Below are 19,888 nucleotides of genomic sequence, written 5' to 3'. Positions count from 1 at the left end.
GGGGAACAGACCACCGAAGTCTATTGATGATGGGGGACAGACCACCGAAGTCTATTAATGATGGGGGACAGACCACCGAAGTCTATTAATGATGGGAGACAGACCACCGAAGTCTATTAATGATGGGAGACAGACCACCGAAGTCTATTAATGATGGGGGACAGACCACCGAAGTCTATTAATGATGGAGGACAGACCACCGAAGTCTATTAAACCAGAAGCAAACTTTATCCCAGAAAAAAAAATTCACTGTGGGGCACACAAAAGTTTTTCAGCTCTAGCTGTGAGCACAGCCAGAGATGGGTCTGGAATGGTGGCTATGGGGGTTGATTTGGGTCTCTGTTTAGAGTAAAATCAAGCACCAGGTGTGGGTCAAAGAGCTTTTACAGCCTTGAGGTCAGGCTTAAATTCACAGTACATTTCCAGTTTTACAACTTTTGGTTATAGGACATGAGAATGTTCACTGAGTGTTTGTGAAAGCCTGTGGCCTTTCACTGTCCCTGAAAGAATGCAAGGCACAGAGCAGAGTCACCTAACGGACAGTTAAAAATGAAGGGAATACAAGCAGAGGGTCCCAGAGAAGCAACAGTTCGAAGCCAGCCTTTGTCTGCAGGACTTGCCTAGCTGGGAAGCTGGGGCAGGAGACAACTGTTAAAAGTTCGCATCTGCGCACAGTGGCTGCCAGGATGACCGCTCTAAAGGCAGAAAGCGTTTGTCTCCCAACATGTGCTTGGGCTTCTACCTTTATATTTCTATATTCCTGGACTGGACCATTTATTTCTATATTCTATTCCTGAACTCTTCATGTTACCACACTTGTTTCCATAACAGGTTTGTTTTCAAGCTGGAAAAAACCATAAATGACCGTAAACACATGGAAGACTAAAGCAATCATGGTAAATCCATATAAGGAAATACGAGCACACAAAAATGAAGTATTAACATGTACACTGTGGATGAGTGTCAATTATTTTAAATGAAGGAAGATGGAAGAAAATGCGCATTGTATAATTCTTTAAAATTCTATACACTCTAGCTTTAAATGAAGCCATCCAGCCAGGCCTGGTGACGCTGCTCGTAGTCCAAGAATTCGGGAGTCTGAGAGCGGAAGATCATGAATTCAAGGCAAGTCCGATCCACATAATGAGACCCTAGCCCCAAAAGAGATGCAGTCTAAAGTCTAGTGCCAAACAAAGTATGTTCAGATGTAGTAGGGGAGGGGCGTGTCACGGGGAAGGCAGAAGCGATGGGGAAGGAACTATAAAAAGCCATGAGGAACGTTACTGACCACAATGGGGTTCCCTCTCGGTGAATGGGAAGACAGACAGGCACGGCCGAAACTTGCAGAGTGAGACAGCTGTGTCACGTGGCAGTCGTGTCCCACGCGGCAGGCAAGGAGAGCATGGGTGTTTTTCCCGAAACAATGACTCCTCAAATAAAGGTAAGATAGGGATTTTATTCTGGGAAACACACACACACACACACACACACACTCATTTCTGAGCATGCTCAGTTGCAAGGTTAAGGAATAAATTCCTGAGCAAGCACAAGTTAAGGCTATAACTTTAGAAGGAAAAATAGGAAACACACTTTTTAGCATCCTTGGCTCAGAGTGGTTTTCAGGTTTGAGTTTCTTCTCTGGTTTGGTTTTAGTTTTTTTTGCTTATGTCGTTTTTAGCGGTCCAAGGAATTGAACCTCGGTCTTCTCACACGCCTGGCAGTGCTGGACCCCTGAACTACAATCCCGACATTCTTTTTACTTTTTATGTTGAGACAAAGTCTAAGGTGAGCTGGCCTGGAGCTCATTTTGATTCAATCCTCCTGCCTCAGCCTCTCAAGTAGCTGGGATTACAGGTCTGCAGCACCAGGCCTGGTGTTCAGACGGTTTTCAAGGGTAGCAATGCTTGAAAAGCATCACAGTAATTAATACAAGAAAACTACAGTTGAGGAACCACAGTTAAACCTGCAGGCAGGAGCAGTAACGACGACCTCCTTTGCTGGCACAGACGAGAAAATCGGCCAATGGAGTGAACAAGAAAACAGAATAGAACAAACTGGTAAATCTGCTAATAAAATTCTGTTATCAAAGAACTAGAGCAATGGTTCTCAACCTTCTTAACACTGCAACCCTTTAATACGGTCCCTCATGTTGTGGTGACAACTAACCGTTATAAAAGAGTTTGTTGCTACTTCATCACTGCAATTTGTTACTGTTATGAACTGTGATGCAAATATCTGATATGCAGGATATTTGATATGCGACCCCAATCAGGTCACAACCCAAAGGTTGAGAATCACTGAGTTGGAGGCACCTCAGCCCACAGATGAGGTGGCCTGAGGTCAGAGACGCCTCTCCTGCAGCACCTTCCCACACCACAAACCAAAAACCAGAAGAAAGGTTCAGGGTGATTTAATAAAACCAGAGCTGCAAAAGGAGACTTGACAGTCAAGCTAGGAAGAGAAACTGGATTCCTCAAGCCTCCCCACTGAGACATTTTATGAATGAAAACTGTGTTCCGCCCAAATTGTGTTCCCCCCAGTATGACTTGTACCTTGGACATGAAACGCACACACTCTGTTTTCTCAGCCAGCGGAGAAGAAAGATTAGTCTCTCTCTGTTACTGTCACTAACTCTGCAGTCTGCCCTGGGTGGCTCAAAACTTGGGATTGGTGTTGGAGACGGGAGTGAACTAGCTGCATTTAGTACTGGGAGTCCGTCTTTCAGCATCTCTTAGCTTTGGCTCAGGAAAGAATAGCTAATCATATTTTCTCTCTTCCGCTTATTGTTTTGATTGTGGCCAGTGTCTAGGCCAGCTGTGCTTTCTCCAGGGTCCGTGTTTAGTTCATTAACAACAAGCAGGTTGAGGATCGCTTGTTGAAATGCCAGTGTTTGCTCTTCTCTGTCTATGATACTGAGGACAAAAACCAGGACCTGGTGCGTGCTAGACAAACGCCATCCCACCACTGCCCTGTGTTTGGAAGTGTTACGCTGTCCCCTTGAGAGTCTGCCTATTCTCCCAATTCTCTCTTTGCCAGTTCCAGCACTTCAGTCTGAAGTCTAAACATCAGCACAGAGGGCGTGGCCATTCCCTAAGTAGAGAAAACTCAAGAACAAGGCTATGTAGAACGATTCATCCTGGGGAATCAGAGGAATAGAGAGATGTCATTGCAGCACACGGAGGCTGTGAAGCAGCCAAAAGGATGAATGAATTACACACAGCTTGAGTGGGAGGTCTCATTGGCGTGACACTACAGGAAGCAGTGAGACCATGAGGTGTGTTTTGAAAACATGTGAAACCAAGGTCAAACCTGTCCACTTCCTAAAGATGGAAGCGGACAGAAAGAACATCCTGGAGGAAAGGTGAACGGCAGTGGGCATCAGTGAGAAGCAGAAACAGACACGAGAAGTGTGCATGGCCCAACAAAGATGCCGACACACACACCAAGGCGTTTCCTTCTGCTAATCTCTGTACTCAGGCTCCAAAAGTGGTTTATTAAAGTAGAAAAAAATAATAAAAATGCAAGGAGACAGAAGCCTCAATTCTTGCTACTGTCTAAAGGATATATGGTTGTATTTCCATTTTAACTACTGTCTCAGATGCCTGTTACAGAGGTCTCTCCCTCTCTTGTTTATCTTAGTCTTCTTAATATTCTGGTCGTGTCTTAAGTAAATGTTTTACTCCAAGCTGGAGAGAATGCCCAGCAAGTAGAGATGCCAGCCACCCAGCCTGGTCCCATCCCCAGATGCCACATGGTGGAAGGAGCAAACAGCTCAACAAATTGTCCTGACTCACACACACACACACACACACACACACACACACACACACACTCTGCCACGTGTGCACACACAAATTAAGTTCACTGAAATTTGATACCAGAGAAACGACCTGCTGGGGATGAGCAATTTCTATACTCACACTTCCGGGGGACAAGAAAGTGAGAGATGACACTCAGTACTGATAAGCGTGAGAAACCCTTACGCATCAACTGAACTCTTGGTAAAGAAAGCTATGCACATCCTGCCCGGTGTCCCCTTCATGTATCTTTGGACAGAAAACTGAGACTGCGCAGCCTCTAGTACTCAAGCCATGACTCAAGTGCAGTCATCATCAGGGCCCCGACAAAGTGGGAGAAAATACCACCACGCCCATAAATGATGAGCGTCCTCTGCCAGGAGCAGAGCTGAGATGGTAGGGGGGTGGGCACGTGAGTCTCCACCACTCCCTTCTGTGAACATAAAACCCAAATTAAATTTCCTGGTGCCTTCAGGGTGTCAGCTACTTACCACTTCCTTGGGTGGGCTAGAAAGGCCAGAATACACTCCCTCTAACACATGACCTAACAGAAACAACTAGAATAAATATTTTTAATTTCTCTTATTTCGTTCACCAGTGTGTTTATTAAATATTTGCTGAATGTCAGTACTATCTTAGATGCCGAAATGGAGTGGCGGAAGAGTGGACTATGAAAAACAAACACGGCAACCCAGCATTGTCAAAAGGCGAAGACTTGCTTCCGTTTTGCTGTGGACTCAAAGGGCATCTCCTCACCTGTGTCCAAACTCTCCCAAGAAGAAATAACGAAGTCGTCTCGCTTACGAGGCATCAGGACAGGACTCAACCGTATAAATTACTTCTGTCAAGTTTCCTCTATAAAAACCCAGGAGATGAATGACTATCGCTGAGTGAACATGCAAAGCACACGTTCACCACACAGAACAGAAACTGCCACACACTGGCACCTTCGACCACACCCATGCCAGCTTCTGTGAAAAGGCAGGTTAAGTGCTGGTCTTTGAGCAAGTGTGGAGAGCTGGGTGGCAGAAAGCGGCACACTGTCCTCATCCACTTTCCACGTCTTGCAGGCATGGCTTCTCGCAGCCAGCAGTGCTGGAGAATGAGACTTCACGCACCAAGACCCACGCACAACGACAGAACCTACATCAGCTCACGTATTCCGTATGTTTCACGCCAGTACACAGAAAAGGACCTCACCAAAATACTACATGCACATGTCTCTATAGACTAGGTCAGAATATAAAATAGAAATGTAGCAGAATGGTGGTTTTTTAATTTTAATTGTGACTTATTTGATTTCAATTAAATGATACATAACAATTGTGCCCATGTATGGGGTCCAGCATGATGTTTTGATGCCTTCATCAAATGTCAATGATCCCATCAGAGTGGTCAAGTACATCCATCCTCTCAGGAAGCACCCATAGTCCTTTCATCGAGCTATTTTTAAATCCACAATAAATTGGTAGCCATGCAATAATTATTGGTCATTATTGTCACCCCACTGAGCTACAGAGTGCCCCAGCCAAATCCCGAGCCAGCCTCTCCCATTCCATTACCCTCCTGGATGCTGTGACTACTGCTCTTTTCCCTACAGTATGGGCAAGCTTGTTTAGCCTCCAAGCGGGAGTGAGAACATGAGCTGTGTGTTTCTGTCTAGTTGATCGGCAAGTAACCATCGCTGAACATGGCAGGGCTGCGTTCTTCTTTGCAGAGGAATAGCTTTCCGCATGTCCTTGACAGAGATGGCAGAGGTGGGGAGGAAGGCGCCAGTGTGAGCTTCTACAGAGAGAAGCATTAAAACAGACTTTACCTCTTTCATTTGCCCAGATCCAGGCTTTAAATGGCTAACATAACACTTACTTAAACAGTCTCCAAGAAAGCCCAGCAGGAAAATGCCAGTCCCCAGGAGGCTATGCTAATCCACTGTCTGAAGGCATATCATAGTAGGTTTGGCATTTGTTAAACATCCATTTGTGAACAAGGATTTTCTGGACCAGTTCCCTCTTTTTAAAGACGTATGGCAGACCCAAGGCTCAGGACATGGTGGCATCCGTCAGTGTACGGCCTTCTTACAGATCCACTGCAAAGGAACTTCACAACTAGAGGCTTGAAGGCCAGTTCTGTGGATGGTACCGCACCTCTGTATCACACTGTTAGAAGAAATCCTGTAAGAAATCAAAGGCGTCAGTCGCTTCGAGTAACATGCACAGTAGAAGACTTGAAAGGGTGAGAAAGAAAAAGTTGGGGACCTGAGGAGTCCTTCTCAGACTCCTCAGGTCCCCAAATGGCAGAACAAAAGGCTTTATCCTCCCCTTGAAAGTGTCACCACAATTTTGACCTTGCTCTGACCACCAATGTTCCTGTCTGTCCTTGTCTCTTCTCCTCTCTATTTTCCCTCTTTATTGCCTGCCCTGTTTTCCTTGTTTCCCAAGCCCGAGGGTTTTCCTCCCTTCTTCCTCTTTCCTCACTGCCCTCGGTCCTTAAAGACTGTACCTTAAGCTTAGAACTGGGCCATCTTCCCACCTCCAGCCATCCTTCTTCCTCAAGCCGATCCAGTAAAAGGTTTTGTCCAAATGCTTGCGGATGGGGATCTGAGCAAGAGATTGAAGATGGTGAATCAAGACAGCAAAGCTGCAGGGACACCAGGGACCCCTGGAGCGGTCACAAAATTATCCTGTACTCTCTCAGAACTGGGTGAGGACCGAACGCCTGTACCCCAGAATTCATGCATTGAAACCCTGGCTTCCAGTGTGATGGCATCTGAGTCAATTAGGCTTATGTGAGCTCGTAGGATGCAGCTCCCATGACAGGCTTCTACGGCCTTAAAATAAGAAAAGATCGGAGCTGAAGCTCTCTTGAAAGCCAAGGAAAGACACCCTTGGATGAGCTGAAAGTGGCTCTCTGCAGGGACCTTAACTTTGGGGGCCATCCTGGTCCCAACACTGTGTCTGTTGTTTCACCCACCCTCTCTACCAACCACCCTATCTACGGGGTCTTATCACAATGACCCAGATTACTAATCCCTCTGTTAGCTTCTCATTCGAATGGGGTTCGGAGAGCTAACAGAAATCTGTCTATTGCAAGGAGCCACTCCCTCCCCACCCCACACACACACACACACACACTGACTTTTGGTTTATAAGCACATTCTTAGAGATAACCGATAAGCTATGGTCGCTGCTCCACCTTCCATGGCTACTTCCTTTCTGATTAGATGGAGTCTGATAGGTATTCAACAGAAAGCGCAAGCCAACTGCAGAGGCGCTCATCTTACTCAGCCAGTGCACCAACGTTGGTTACACTCTCGTTTTACAAATCCTTAATCTTGTCTTTAACAAGGGGGTGGGAGTGCGGTAAGGCAATGGGCCTGATGGCAGAGTTAAACTAAGTATACCCGCGTGTGTGCTACCCCCAGGCCAAGATAAACGATGCTCCGCTCTAGACAGTGGGACAGTCAAAAGAAGATGTTTGTGCCCTGAGGGAACTGCCCAGTACATTCAACAGAACAAGGACTAAATCCGAGAAGATTAATCTTGTCGTAAGGTTGAGCATTCACATAATGAATTTCCAGTATTTTCCAGGGACAGCTTAATTAATTGAATTTGGGCTGAATGACTTGCTCGACCTCTATGGCGTTTTAGATTAGCGTTTGTTGAACAGCTTCTTTTGGAGAAAAGTCTTTTATTAGGAATCAAGAAAACCCAGTGAAATTCCAGCTCTACTGTTGCCGTGATACTACTGATGTCCCACTTGGCCGTCGCTTGTGTTCTATTCCTGGAAGACGGGGGCTGAAGAGAAGGAGCGTATGGGCTCTGCTGTGGATGGTGTTCTGTTGCCGGCCGGACGGCAGTCTCACCAGCAAGAAGAAAGGGTTCTACTCAAAGTAAAGTGAAAAACAAACTCTCTGCATGCCCAGGGTCGGCACTCAGCTGGAACCCTTCTGGACTTTTAAGGCAGAATCACCTCTGTTTTCTCTTCACTGAGGTTCAGGCTATAAAACCCTAAGACCTTTACTATACATACAAAAGCTGGCACCATCTGGGCCCTGCCAACCACTCAGTCAGCAGCTTCAAGCCCATCAACCTTCCTTTTGTTTTTGCTGTTTGTAACAGACCAAGAACATCTTGCATTAGGTCTGCACAGCTTTTCCTTCTCCCTGTAACACCCTTGCCCTAGATTGTCATACGGCTGTCATTGTGCAGGCCTCAGTCCAGCTCTGAGGGGTCCATGTAAAACAGCACCCACAGTCACCATTACCTCAAGGTGCACGTTGTCTCCAAAGCATGAATTAGCACTTTTTTTTTTTTTGGTTTTGGTTTTTCGAGACAGGGTTTCTCTGTAGCTTTGATGCCTGTCCTGGAACTAGCTCTTGTAGACCAGGCTGGCCTCGAACTCCCAGAGATCCGCCTGCCTCTGCCTCCCGAGTGCTGGGATTAAAGGCGTGCGCCACCACCGCCCGGCTTGAATTAGCACTTCTGTTCATGACTTCATCTCTTCTGACTAAAATATAATCACTGGAATGGCAAAAGTGCTTACTTACAATCTTCCCAACACCTCGAGGAAATACAGGAAACTCTGTGCAGTATTTTTGGGGAGGCAGACTGTGGAGTCAGCCCTCATGCTACAGAGGCAAAAGTCTCCTAAACAGAAATCTCCACCCCTTCTGCTTTGCCTGAGTCCATAGTGTGCATGCTGGAGTAGCAAGGAAGAACAAAGGAGAGAGAGAGAGAGAGAGAGAGAGAGAGAGAGAGACAGAGACAGAGAGACAGAGACAGAGACAGAGAGACAGAGAGACAGAGACTGGCATTCCAGTGCTCAGGGTGGCTTGGGACTTCATGCCTTTCTAAGCCCACTTGCTAAAAAGCCTGCTTAAATGAAAAAGAGAAAGGTGTGTTGTCTGCTTTCTCCCCTGGCTTACTAAGAAAGCTGGGGCTGGGGTTCCATGGTAAAGCGATTATCTAGTGTATGCAAGGCTCTGGATCAGCCCCTCTCACCACAAGAGAGAAGAAAAATATTCATTGCATTTTCTCAGCATCTCCAAAGGAGGAACCAGAGCTAATAAGGCAGAGAAGGGGGAAGACCTAGGTCAGAGTGGTAAGGAGCACTTTCATGAACTCCCTGCTTGCTCTGGCTTGTTGTGCTCAAGACGCAAACAAGGCTAAGCCACTTGACCAGTCCTTTCTACTCAGCATGAACCCAGATATTCCAAATTTTCACCGTATCACTTATAGTTGAAGGACATCCCATGTGGAAAACGCTTCAAACACAGATGAAATTATCTCTCTGTCCTCTGATTGGTTGATTGGGTTATGTGGGCACACGTACACGTGTCTAACTGAAGAAATAGCATGAAAATATAGCCAAGGGTGTAACTCAGGACTCTTATCCCACAAAGAGAGTGTGAAATGGAACACTTGGCTGTTGTGTCACTTCTGGAACGATCAATGTTTGTACTCCAGAAAGGGGAAAACGCAAAAACTAAAAGTAACAAAAATATTTGTTACTTTTAAATTTTAATTAAAAAATTAAACCAAATACATACTTTTCTTTCCTTTTTATCTTTTTCTAAAGTTACTATTTAAACTCTAAACCAGGCATGGTGGCACACACCTTTAATCCCAGCACTCAGGAGGCAGAGGTAGGTGGATCTCTGCGAGTTTGAGGCCAGCCTGGTCTACAGCCTGAGCTCCAGGACGACCAGGGCTACATAGAAAAACTCTATCTCGGGCTGGAGAGATGGCTCAGTGGTTAAGAGCACTGCCTGCTCTTCCAAAGGTCCTGAGTTCAATTCCCAGCAACCACATGGTGGCTCACAACCATCTGTAATGAGATCTGGCGCCCTCTTCTGGCCTGTAGACAGAATACTGAGAATACTGTATACATAATAAATAAATAAATCTTTTAAAAAAACTCTATCTCAAAACCAAACAAACAAACCCAAAACACCCATATATATTGCATATACAATCTATTCTATACTACAGGTAAACATACATATATATATATACAATTTGTGGGTAATATTTTTAATTAAAATGAAACTACCATTAAGGAACAAAAGTACACCCCTTAAGTTTCCAAATTAATATGGTTCATGGAATGCACCTGAGCTATTTTAATACATATTGAGGAAAGCCAGTCACGCAACAGAACTATTAAATAGTCCGATGTTTTGATGAATCAGCACAGTTTTAATGACTAAAACATAATCAAGTTACCTCCCCAAAAAATAATTTGTGTGAATATATCATGACTCATAATAATTAAACATAGGTAGACTTTTACCTTAAGAATTTGAAAAGATTTAATCAATATTAGAATAAATCATCATCTTAGATAATCTCTAAAAATAGTTTCACAATTTTATTGTGTTCACAAATGTTTAACAGTTACCTACAGCAAGTTAGCTCTAGATGGAAGAAAAGAAATGAAATCGTGTTGTATGCTAACAGCGCAGTGTAAAGCGCAAGGTGTCAACACACCCTAGACACACAGGATGTGCGTCTTTAAACAGAAGGCTCTGGTTTTCAAAACCCTAAGGAAAGAAGTTTTTCTTCATTTGAAATGAAAAACATGAGAAGCACTTAAACCAATGCATCTAAGTATTAACTTGAAAAACAGTTAGCTTCCCTGAGGTCTAAAAACAATGGAATTTGCCACTTTAAGGGGGCCCATAAATAAACCCGAAAGGACACTGGGGCGAGGAACCACACTGGTCACCTGATTTGAAAATAATTGTCACCAGGCTCGGGACATAGCCGAAAAGAAAAGAAAAGAAGTCAACTAAATTTTTAAAAAGAATAACCATATAGCCTGAGGATGCACTTTACACCAAGGGAATGCCAGTTTAAAACGTTTAAATTTTTATTGCATTCACTTACTTATTTATGTTAGAGGAAGTGGACAAGCCACAGTACGCATGTGTGGAGGTCAGAGGACAATTGGTGGGGGTCAGTTCCATCCCTCTACCGTCTGAGTTCCAGGGATCGCACTCCGGACTCGGGTCGTCAGGTTTGGTGGCAAACACTTTTGCTGGCTGTACATTGCTTTTTCTTTTTTTGGTTTCTTGAGATGGGGTTTCTCTGTACCTTTGGATCCTGTCCTGGAACTAGCTTTCGTAGACCAAGCTAGCCTTGAACTCACAGAGATCCCCCTGCCTCTGCCTCCTGCATGTGCCACCACTGCCCAGCTCACTGCATCATCTTGATGCCCTGAAAGCTTTCGGTTTTCATAGATTTCATAGATTTGTATAGCTATATAGAGTCTCACTCCATAGCCCAGGATGACCCAAAGCACATGCTTCTCCTTGCTTCAGCCTAGTGAGTGGTGGAATTACAGGCATGTTCCACCAGACCCAGGTTTTTGTTTTTAAATATGGTCTTTTGGTGTTCTCCAGACCCGTGTATGAAACTGGGAATATTGCTTATGCTATAATATAGGAAGTAAGCCATGCCTTGAGAACAAAGGAGTAAAACAACAGTCGAGCAACGAACTCTGATGATATAGATATGAATAATTTGCAATAGTATAAATCTTGATTTATTGATTCAAATTTAAGGTCAATTTTGTTAAATATATATATATTTCTGATCTTGATTAAGGTATTGTGATTGTGTAATGCACTTAAAAATGTAATGTATAATTAGGGAATATAGGTTGTTAATGGATAATCATCTATAATAGTCAAGTTTGTAGTCATGTTAGTTAGATTTTCTAGATGTGCATAGATATATTTCAGATAAGAATTCTTCATATCTTTCAAAGGCTACAGAATATGGCATTTACTGTTTTAATAACTTAGGGCTTTTCATGACAATGAGACACATCTGTTCCTGGCAGCACCAGCTACTTCAAGAGGAAGATAGGCATCAAAGAGGCTCCTTATGGAGTTGGTTAGCTATTTGGGCAAAAAAACTGCTCTTGCCTAAACTGTTACATAAACTAAACATAAAGAACCCACAGAGAGAGGACTGCTAAACTTAGCTAAAGGTGAGATGGTCCTTCGGGGTTCCTGCTTTATAAAAGAGTCTGTGAAACATTCTGAAGGATACAAAAAAAAAAGTGACTGAACTGTCTTTAAAATTTCCTGCTTCATAAAAGTGTCTGCCGGATACTATGGGCCTGTAGGCTAAAGATGGATGCCCCAATGGTACAAAAGAATTTTGGGTGACTGTCTGTCCAGGCAGCAAGATGTCTCTGTCAATTCTAGGATTTGGAAGTTGCTTACTTCTTGTTTACTTAGGTAATATATCCTTCCGGAGTCTTTGATGGAGTTAAAAAATGAATAGTTATAGTTTTCTTTAGTTATGATAAAAGATAAAATAGATATAAAATAGTGTGGCTGTAATTCTTACTTGATAAATGTTTTGTTATATGTAATTTTATTATGTTAGTGTGACAGCCTTTCTTTTTTGTTTAAACAAAAAAAGGGGGGAAATGGTGTAGGAGGTACTTCTGTATTTATGTTGCTTTCATTGGTTATTAAAGAAAACTGCCTTGGCCTTTTAATAGGACAGCAGCTTAGGTAGGCAGGGAGACAGAACAGAATTCTGGGAAGAAGGACAGACAGGCAGACACCATGAATCTCTGGCCTGAGACGGTCGTAGGTTAGAATCTTGCCAGTAAGCCACAGTCACGTGGTGATACACAGATTTAATAAAAATGGGATAATCAAGATGTGAGTGTTAGCCAATAAGAGGCTAGAGCTAATGGGCCAGGCAGTGTTAAAATAAATATAGTTTCTGTGTTATTATTTCGGGTATAAGCTAGCCGGGCAGGACAGAACAAAAGGGCCCGCGCTCTCCCTATTACACTCTGACAACCCATGCACATCATTTTGTTATAGACTTTGGCAAAAAAAAAAAGTGAAGAAAGAAAGAAAGAAAGAAAGAAAGAAAGAAAGAAAGAAAGAAAGAAAGAGAATCAAGCAAGAGTCCACAAGAGCCGGGTGGTGATGGCGCACGCCTTTAATCCCAGCACTTGGGAGGCAGAGGCAGGCGGATCTGTGAGTTCGAGACCAGCCTGGTCTATAAGAGCTAGTTCCAGGACAGGCTCCAAAATCACAGAGAAACCCTGTCTCGAAAAAACCAAAAAAAAAGTGTGGAAAGAGTGTGGAAAGTACCATCAGTAGTAGCTGTTAATAAATCCGTCAGGGGCTCCTGCCACCCTTTCCCGCTGACTGGAACCCAGCGCTCTGGGGTTAAGAGAAAACTGTCTCATTTTGAAAACGCAGCAGAGTAACTATTGAGTGTTCTCCACAGTGGGTACAGGATTCAGGGAACATAAAGAAAGAAAGACAAAATTCCTCAAAAACCCGGTCCTCCTCTGCATGGAAAGACAGCTAGAGCCGACTCCCAGACACCCGCAAGTTAGCCCTTTCCCTAACTCCTCAGCACACAGTGTAATTTACGGTGCTGCTGGAGCTAATTCTCTGTCGCTATGTGTTGTGACTCACTGATGCTGTGTCTGGAGTCTGGGGGACAAACGTTTCGAGCAAATTGCTCACTTGTTTAGTAAGATCCTCAAAACAGCGATAACAAAATGAAACTAGCTGCTCTAAAAGTTCCCGCAAACAAGACTATTCTTCTCCTGTGCAGTGAAGAGATTCCGGGGTATCTCTTCCATTCTGGCTTAGAGAAGAGACGAAGGAAAAGCAAATCTCTGAGGAATGGTTTGGAATTTAGATCCTTCCAGAATTTCAAGTGTACAAGTGTTCTTTTGAGAGGAAATAAACTAAATATCTCATCTTTTCTCAAAATAGCAATTAGCAAGCCAGGTATGTAGTGGACTTCTTTAATCCCAGCAGATTAATCTGAATAGAAAGCTGAGTCTGAAAAATCATATATTTGAAATCAGCCTGGGCTACAAAACCCCTATCTCTCAATTACTTATAAGCTATTCCCTACGTTTGATCTTATTCCCTCCAAATTAAAACAAATCAAAACAAAAAATAATCAAGAAATTAACACTAAAAACCAAATATTTCTTACTTTCTTCTTCTATGTGAATTGTAATCAAGTTTGACCAAATTTGTGCCAAGATGCCAACTCCTGACACTGCTAACATCCCCTAGGACCAGCAGAGGCATGGAGAAAGAACTTAGGAAACAGGACCCCCACAGTTTTCTCTGCCTCTTAACTCAACCTTCTGGACATTGTTTCCAATTTAGAACTTACTGAATTCCAAAGAGTGAGAAGAAAACACTCAGCTGAGGACATTTAGCCCCTATGTGTGGCCCTTTTGTCTTTGAGCCCCTTTCCCTCCTGAGTTCCACTAACTCCACAGAAATCATTGCTTCCTTGTTGGCCTGTGTGTTTCAGCACCTAATGCCTTTTAACTAAGTCTGGGCTTTTGGTCTAGTTCTTTGCTGCAATGCTTGCCACCCCCTTACCTCTAACACACACACACACGCACGCACGCACGCACGCACGTATATAAGCACATCATACATGCACACAAACACAAATAAATAAATAAATAGTTCAAATATACACACAAGAAAATAAACAATTGTTTATAAAAAACACACATACACAAATGCCAATAAATAAATGTTTAAACACACACACACATGCACACAAGAGTTAGGAGGCTGAAGCAGGAAGACCACAAGTTCAAAGCCAGCCTGGACTACACAGCACAGTCTCATCTAAAAGGGGGAAGAATGGGTGAGGGGAGAGGAAAGAAGAGGGAGGGGAAATGCTCTATACTTTCTGCATGGTTTTATTTACCACTTCCTGGTCGTCCAGAAACGTAAGGAGATGTGAGCCTCTGTCGACACAGAATTCCAGACTAGAATTCCAATCCTTTTTCTCCACTGAGAAATAGTAACAGTGGCTACCATTCCTCACCCAGAGGTCAGGGCAGCTGGGGCAGCTGGGGCAGCTGGGGCAGTTCTTGTGGCCTAGAAGGAAGAGGACACAGCTCACATCATTGTTGGACCAAATGGTCCTGGAAAATAAAAGGGAGGTATAAGAAAACATGGCAACTCCAGTGTCAAGGAAAACCTTGCCCTACCCCTTTTCACACTACGGTTTAGAGAAATCTGCAACACACATGGCCTCAAACTGAACGGTCCACAATGCCCAGCTCACCACTTCGGATGTGCACACCATGAAGCAAACTTGGATTCTGATGGAAGGTCTGATCTGCCTGAGGTCTGTGGAGGGCCCACGACACTGAAAACTGTCCGTATCCTTATGATGTGTGCACACTGCGTAAAGGATGCCTGCATCTGCACACACAGCACATGTCTATGCACTGCGTTCACATCCCCAGTGTATAGCTACATGGACAGAAGAACCCTTCCAGATGTCCAGCCCCAAGACAGCATGCCATAATGTGCACTGAAAAAGGAAACAAACTAGAAAAAACCAACCGATATGGTCATCTGGAGCCAACAGAAATTAGAAAAAAATTGTTATACTCAATAAAACTGACTTACTTGAGTATAATTTTTTTCTGGCAGAAAAGCACATCAGATGCTAAAGTGAAAAGTGCTAGGATTCTCCTTGCTGAGTTTTTCTAGAAGATGCACTCCTCATTCCTTTAAAACACTTGGAACGAGAGGGCGCTGTGAAAATATCTCAGGAAACTTCAGTCTACTGGTTTTCTCCTTCCATGAGACACATTTGCATAAAATTGCCATAAGCCATTCTACCTCAGGACCACAGGAGCACATGAATACAAAGAACTATGTAGACTACATACTATAGGTCAGGAACCAGAAAGTGGGGAAGGAAGGCTGCACGTGACACCAGGGTTGGGGTCTGCAGACTGAGGTGCTAGTTGCATTTTGGGGACTTGCATCTTTTCCAGACAACTGTGGCACAATCAGCCTGGATCAAAAAGTCCCAAGTTCCTGGTATTTTCTCTATGGAAAGTTAGGACTCGAATACAATGTGGAGAGCAGTGCTGAAGCTTTAGAATTCTCTAGTAAATTCTGTAAAACCCTGTCATCAACTGTCATCTTGATTTATAATACAAAATGAAAGGCTAATCTGAGGTGACGTTGGTACTTACCACAGTACAGGATCCGTTGGTACATCACTAAACTCAGGAGGATCACAGTCAAAAGCCCCAAAGCCACCGTCACGAGGCAGGAAAGACGGGGCCTCTGTAAGACAGCTGCAGAGACACAATCCAAAGCAAGATCCTGAGTCAGACACAGAGGCTCAGGCCAGAACCTCTGGTATATTAAAGCAGTTCTGCCTGGACAGACAGAGACCCAGGCCAGACAGGTTCCTTTCCTGATTGGGTCCAGCGCTTGCTCTCAAGTTAAAGGAAACTCTTGCCTTTGCCATTGTGGCTTATATGCTCGCACACCTAAGTGTGTGACACTTGGGAGCTAGTGTGTAAACAGACTCTGCCTTTGGGGAACTGAAGGACAATTTGCCATTATTTACAAGAATTGCAAAGTATTTGCCTTTTGGCCCAGCAATTTCTCCTCAAGAAACATCTTTCTACAAATACGCACACATGTGTAAAATATCATACTCAGAAGACAGTAACATCTATAGGAAGAAAAGGCCAAATGTCTAAATCTATCAACTAAAAATATAGATTTTTTTATCAGAAAAGACCAGTCAAATATAATTATATCCACGAAACACATAGCTTCTGAAGAGGAATTTCTTTAAAAAAAACAAACAAATACAAAGTGATTTTTCGATATATAGCTAAAAGAAAGACATGTTCCTCAGAACAGGGGACAATTGCTATAGCTGAAGTCTATCCAAGATCACTTCTCTGCCTTTTGGCTAAGGTCAAACCTGGAAATCCCTGAAGGCATTCCATAGTGTTTCCCTTTTAAAGAGGGTGGTTAAGAGAAGAAACAGAAGCGAGATGCTTTCACTTGTTTTCTTTTGTATCCTTCAAATTTTAAATAAATAAAATTTAAACTGAAACAAAATAGCCTTCATCTCATAAGTAGATGATAAAATCCACCTTGTTTTACATGTAAATATTGAAAGTATAATAAGTATAGGTTGGCCTTCTGTTTGAAGATGGACCACTATGTCATAATAACCATGTGGCATAGATCCTCTGGGAATCCTGCATCTAGAGGCAGAAGAATCAGTAGTTCAAGGTCTTCCTTGCTACACAGCAAATTTGGGGCCAGCTGGGGCTACACGAGACTCTGTCTTAGAATGAAAGAAAAAGAAAAATAATTTAATTTCCTAATTTAGTCTCATATATCTATTCAAATTTTAGATACACTATTCTTATACATTGCTATCCATGAAAACGTCTCAATTTCTTAAATTTCATAATGAGAGAAGCATCATAAGAGTTCAAAATGAAAAGGGAACACTCCTGCATTGCTGGTGGGAGTGCAAGCTGGTACAACCCCTTTGGATATCAGTGTGGCAATTTCTCAGAAAATTAGAAAACAACCTTCCTCAAGACCCAATAATACCACTTTTGGGTACATATCCAAAGGATGCTCAATCGTACCACAAGGACATGTGCTCAACTATATTCATAGCAGCTTTGTTTGTCATGGCCAGAACCTCGAAATAACTTAAATGCTCCTCGACCTAATAATAGGTAAGGAAAATGTTATACATTTACACAATGAAGTACTACACAGCAGAAAAAAATAATGACATCTTGAAATTTGCAAGCACATGAATGGATCTAGAAAACATCATATTGAGTGAGGTAACCCAGACTCAGAAAGACAATTATCACATGCACTCACTTAAGTGGTTTTTAAACACAAAGCAAAGAAAGCCAGCCTACAAATCACAACGCAGAGAACCTAGACCACAAAGAGGACCTTAAGAGAGACATACATAGATCTAATCTACATGGGAAGTAAAAAAAGACAAGGTCTCCTGAGTAAATTGTGAGCATGGGGACCATGGAAGAGGGCTGAAGGGGAGGGGAGAGGAAGGAAGGGGAGCAGAGAAAATGTATAGCTCAATACAATCAATTAAAAAAAGAGATCAGCATGATAAATATTTTGACTCATGAATCCCAAATAACTATCATTATATGAAACAAACTACAACAAACAAACAGATTTCACCTTTAATCCCAGCACTCAGGAGGCAGCCTGATCTATGTAAAGTAGATTTACATAGTGGGTTCTAGGACAGCCAGGGTTACTTAGAGAGACCCTGTCTCAAATAATAAATAAAGATAAAGTAAATAACAAATACACCAGATTTGTGGCATAGATGCCTTTTTTAAAAAAAATTATGGTTTCCTCACCCCCTGAGAAAGGAATTAGCTGTTTAGTCCTGGCTGAACTGGAACTCGGAACTGGCTGGCCTTGAACTCACAGAGATCTGTTTGCCTCTGCCTTCTGATGCTGGGATTAAAGGTGTGCACTACCAAGTCCATCTGCATAGACAACTTTTTAATGAAATAAAAACCTCTCATTTGTAGTTGTTTGCTAAATGAAAAAAGGTATCCAATTATAATTATTTGAGTAGTCACCATCCAATTTAAGAAAATAAGTAAAACAGAAATTTTAATTTATTTTATGTATGTATTAGTTTTAATTATTATTAGGTTCTTTACTTAACATATAATATATGTTAACATAATAACATTCAATATTATTAAGATCTATACTTTAAATATACATTTCTTTTGACTTAATATTTCTAATCCTTACATATTAGAACAGATATAATAAAGGGAAAAAATCACACATATGAAAATGTGTAGTTGTATACAGTGTATAGAAATAGAAATGCCCATGATTTAGAAAATATGTCAATGCTTTCAAATGGCAGCATTAAAAACTGTAACCAAAAAAAAAGGAGACCATGATGAGAAACTTATATAACAAACAGAGAAAGTCTGCAAAACTACAAAAGAGAACATATCTTTTGGAGCCACCAGCTTGAGATGTAAAATCAAGCATTCATTTTGGCATTTCCGTTGTTCCCTGTCTCAGATGTGAATATGCATAGAAAATGGCTTTTGTGGGCGTTACTGTTGGTGTTCCCTGGCCCCCCAGGTCCCCGGGCCAGCGGTCAGTAAGCTTCAGCACCTCTTATGCTATCACCATTCAGATGCAATATGAGAAGGGGGTGGGCGACAGAAAACAAATCTATATTCGTGGGTCCATTTCTTTTTTTTTTTTTAATTTTTTTTTTATTTTTCGAGACAGGGTTTCTCTGTAGCTTTTGGTTCCTGTCCTGGAACTAGCTCTTGTAGACCAGGCTGGCCTCGATCGTGGGTCCATTTCTTGTCTCAAGAAACCTTACCGGTACCCTCAATAAAGCTGTTGTTTTCATCACGCCATGGATAGAGAAGAAGAGATGGCAGGATTTCAATAGTTACAGTAAACTGCTCCAAGCCTGACTGCAGACAAAACTCTTACTTTCAAATAGGATCAATAAAAAATAGCATGCTTGTCTACATGTATAAAATTCTTAGGAATAAAGAAAAAAATTAACCAAAAAAAAAAAAAGATGGCATTGCCATTGTTTGGCATTAGCTGGAATGGCAGGAGTATCTAGAAAAGAATTTTCTTTTCTTTTTTCCTTTTTTTTTTCCTCGAAACAATGTTTCTCCGTAACTTTGGTGCCTGTCCTGGAACTAGCTCTCTACAAGAGCCTACAGCCAGGCTGGCCTCAAACTCACAGAGGTCCGCCTGCCTCTACCTCCCGAGTGCTGAGATTAAAGGCTTGCACCTCCACAGCCCAGTTTAGAAAAGAATTTTCTGAGACCAGCGTCACAGCTACACTCCACGCCAAAGGTCCATATTCCACACCAACACTATAAACTGAACCCGAATGTGTTTCTTCAAATCCTCGGTTTGCTGCGCTCTGTCCTCCGGTTGTCCTCCTCTCCACTCGCCCGCGGCCCAATCTTCGGGGCCGAAGTGGCTCACTCACCCTTGAGCTTCGATCTGGAGCCATCTGGGGCTTGAGGCGCAGCAGGCAGCTCTAACGTGCAGTAAATATCGCTGTCAGTCATCTCACCGACTGCCGTTCACACTCAGCCGAGGGTGCTGAACGAGAGCAGGGTGAGAGAAAGCGCCGGTGAGGAAATGGCCCATCCTGTAAAACAGCCGCAGGAAACTTGACAGAAACAGAAGCAATTTATTCAGGAAATGATTCAAG

General features: G+C 42.8%; 1 protein-coding gene across 1 annotated transcript; it reads right to left on the bottom strand.

The window, feature by feature from the left end:
• Positions 1-5,074: 5,074 nt before the first annotated feature.
• Positions 5,075-19,879, bottom strand: Klrg1 (killer cell lectin like receptor G1). Its single transcript, XM_075981973.1, has 5 exons — positions 19,661-19,879; positions 15,825-15,929; positions 14,534-14,706; positions 6,297-6,394; positions 5,075-5,968 (listed from the first exon to the last, which is right to left on the bottom strand). Exons 1-5 carry the CDS (start codon positions 19,740-19,742, stop codon positions 5,857-5,859), a joined length of 570 nt encoding a protein of 189 aa, XP_075838088.1. The 5' UTR covers positions 19,743-19,879; the 3' UTR covers positions 5,075-5,856.
• Positions 19,880-19,888: the final 9 nt, after the last annotated feature.

This window comes from Microtus pennsylvanicus, chromosome 8 (assembly GCF_037038515.1).
Source record: "Microtus pennsylvanicus isolate mMicPen1 chromosome 8, mMicPen1.hap1, whole genome shotgun sequence".
Lineage (NCBI taxonomy): Eukaryota > Metazoa > Chordata > Mammalia > Rodentia > Cricetidae > Microtus > Microtus pennsylvanicus.
This window is presented reverse-complemented; position numbering and strand designations above follow the sequence as displayed.

Excerpts from the sequence above, each read along its gene's own strand:
- Klrg1 (XM_075981973.1), bottom strand. The coding sequence starts at position 19,742 with ATGACTGACAGCGATATTTACTGCACGTTAGAGCTGCCTGCTGCGCCT. Across the intron at positions 6,395-14,533 it reads TTCTGGACGACCAGGAAGTG|ATCCCCATCCGCAAGCATTT; the intron begins GTAAATAAAACC and ends TCTCTTGCTCAG. Across the intron at positions 5,969-6,296 it reads GGCCCAGTTCTAAGCTTAAG|GATTTCTTCTAACAGTGTGA; the intron begins GTACAGTCTTTA and ends GATTTCTTACAG.